The following is a 2,500-nucleotide window of genomic DNA, read 5'->3' as shown; positions in this document are numbered from 1 at the left end:
GAATGGTACAAATATACATATTTGAATAATACTGAGAGGACTAAGAGGAAATGATGCATATAGAGATGAAGAGAGAGTTGCATAGGAAAATAAACAAAGTGACATCCCTCCGTTCACCTACTCAACATCATGACCATGTGATTCTGTTGGGAAGTTCTCAGGGACACTAGGGACTTCCTGTCACTGAGTATGGCATATACTTATTTACCCTCCTCTCTCCACTTCTCTCCTACTCCCTCACCCTCTCTCTTTATTCTCTTTCTTATTCAATAACACCATCCGGTGAAGAGCTAATCAAAGCCTAAATAGGCACTAACAGCTGAGAACAGTGGTTAATGAAGGACTAAAAGTTTTGAGAGTAAATAAAAACCTATTTACACTGTTCTTCAAACTTTGCAAAGACTTACACAACCACATCACTTCGCTAGCTATTCCACAATTTAACAGGCCTTCAAGCCTCCATCCCACCTTCATCTTCCCCCCTACCTTCCTCTCCCTTTCACCCCTATTCCCAAAGAACAATTCACTCACCATCTCTTATGACCGTAGACAAGAACAAGAATGAGCTGAACGTAGATGTAGAAGAAGAGGGCAAGGTAGAGCAACGTCATAGCCAAGGTGAGTGGCTCCCTGACAACCAGTGTGGCATCCATGATGGCTGTAGTAGGGGCTACAAAAAAGAGAGAAAGAGAGAGAGGGAGAAGGGTGGGGAGAGAATGTGTGAGAGATAGAGAGAGATAGAGAGAGAGAGAGAGAGAGAGAGAGAGAGAGAGAGAGAGAGAGAGAGAGAGAGAGAGAGAGAGAGAGAGAGAGAGAGAGAGAGAGAGAGAGAGAGAGATCAGAAGGTAGAAGAAAGAAAGGTCTGAGGTCTTTAGAAACTACTGCCTTGTTTGGTGCCTTTTCCTCTTAAAATGCAGCCGTGCAGTCTTCCTGCTCAAGGATCACATTCCCGGCCTCCCATTATTATCTGTGAAGGGAGAAGGAACATGTAAGTAGATTCTCTCTAAATGACTCTCAACATGAAAAGTACCCATAACTAAAATGAAAATGGAAGACAGTATTAAGGCCAAACACCATTGGAAAGACACATGTATATGTAGTAGTAGAAAAAACTATAATGCAAAAACTAGATTTACTGAAGTCCATCTGGATTCCATCTTCAGGTCTGGCTATATGTATAATGTATATACATATGTATATACATATGCATATACATATGTATATACATATATACACACATATATACATATATATATACAGATACATATACATATATTTATACCTATATCTATATCTAATCTATATTTATCTGACACAAACACAAACACAGTAACGTGTACACAAAGATGAAAGGAAAACAGCCACAGTAAGAAATGAAATTGAATCATAACGTTTCGAACTCTTCACGAGTCCTCTTCAGACGAATGATATACCAAAATGGATCATGTGTGTGAGTGTGTGTGAGTGTGTGTGAGTGTGTGTGAGTGTGTGTGAGTGTGTGAGTGTGTGTGAGTGTGTGTGTGTGTGTGTGTGTGTGTGTGTGTGTGTGTGTGTGTGTGTGTGTGTGTGTGTGTGTGTGTGTGTGTGTGTGTGTGTGTGTGTGTGTGTGTGTGTGTGTGTACATATACATATAAGCACATGTATACACATATATACAATTGCACACATGCACACATTTTGTGTGTGTGTGTGTGTGTGTGTGTGTGTGTGTGTGTGTGTGTGTGTGTGTGTGTGTGTGTGTGTGTGTGTGTGTGTGTGTGTGTGTGTGTGTGTACATATACATATAAGCACATGTATACACATATATACACATATACATACACACATATATCTATATAGATGTAGATGTATATGTATATATATAAACATATACATCTATATAGATATATATGTGTGTATGTATATGTGTATACATGTGCTTATATGTAAATATGTATATATGTATATATGTATATATGTATATATGTATATATATGTATATATATGTATATATATGTATATATGTATATATGTATATATATGTATATGTATATATATGCATATGTATATATGCATATGTGTATATATGTATATGTATATATATGTATATGAATATTTATGTATACATATATATACATATATATACATATACATAAATATTCATATACATATATACATATATATATATTCATGTATATATATGTACATATATGTATATATATGTATATGTATATATACATATATATGTATATGTATATATAAATATGTATATGCACATATATGTATATGTATATATGTATATGTATATATATGCATATGTGTGTATATGCATATGTATATATATACATATACATAAATAAACATATTCATATATACATATACATATATTCATGTATATATACGTACATATATATATATGTATATATATATGTATATATACATATATATATGTATATGCATATATATTTATGCATATTTATGTATGTCCATATATATGCATATACATATATATGTATATGTG

At 33.7% G+C, this 2,500-nt stretch overlaps 1 protein-coding gene across 2 annotated transcripts in view; it reads right to left on the bottom strand.

Annotated features, from left to right (window-relative positions):
- LOC125027984 (G protein-coupled receptor 137Ba-like) overlaps window positions 1-2,500 on the bottom strand; it is a 16,302-nt gene that overhangs the window by 12,753 nt on the left and 1,049 nt on the right. For both annotated transcript variants that reach the window (XM_047617213.1, XM_047617214.1), the window contains exon 2: window positions 532-967. In XM_047617213.1, the coding sequence (XP_047473169.1) occupies window positions 532-653 (122 nt within the window). In that variant the 5' untranslated portion in view covers window positions 654-967. The remainder of the gene's footprint in view (window positions 1-531; window positions 968-2,500) is intronic.

This window comes from Penaeus chinensis, chromosome 8 (genome assembly GCF_019202785.1).
Source record: "Penaeus chinensis breed Huanghai No. 1 chromosome 8, ASM1920278v2, whole genome shotgun sequence".
Classification (NCBI taxonomy): domain Eukaryota; kingdom Metazoa; phylum Arthropoda; class Malacostraca; order Decapoda; family Penaeidae; genus Penaeus; species Penaeus chinensis.
Note: the sequence above shows the minus strand (reverse complement) of the source record. Positions and strands in the feature narration are given on the sequence as shown.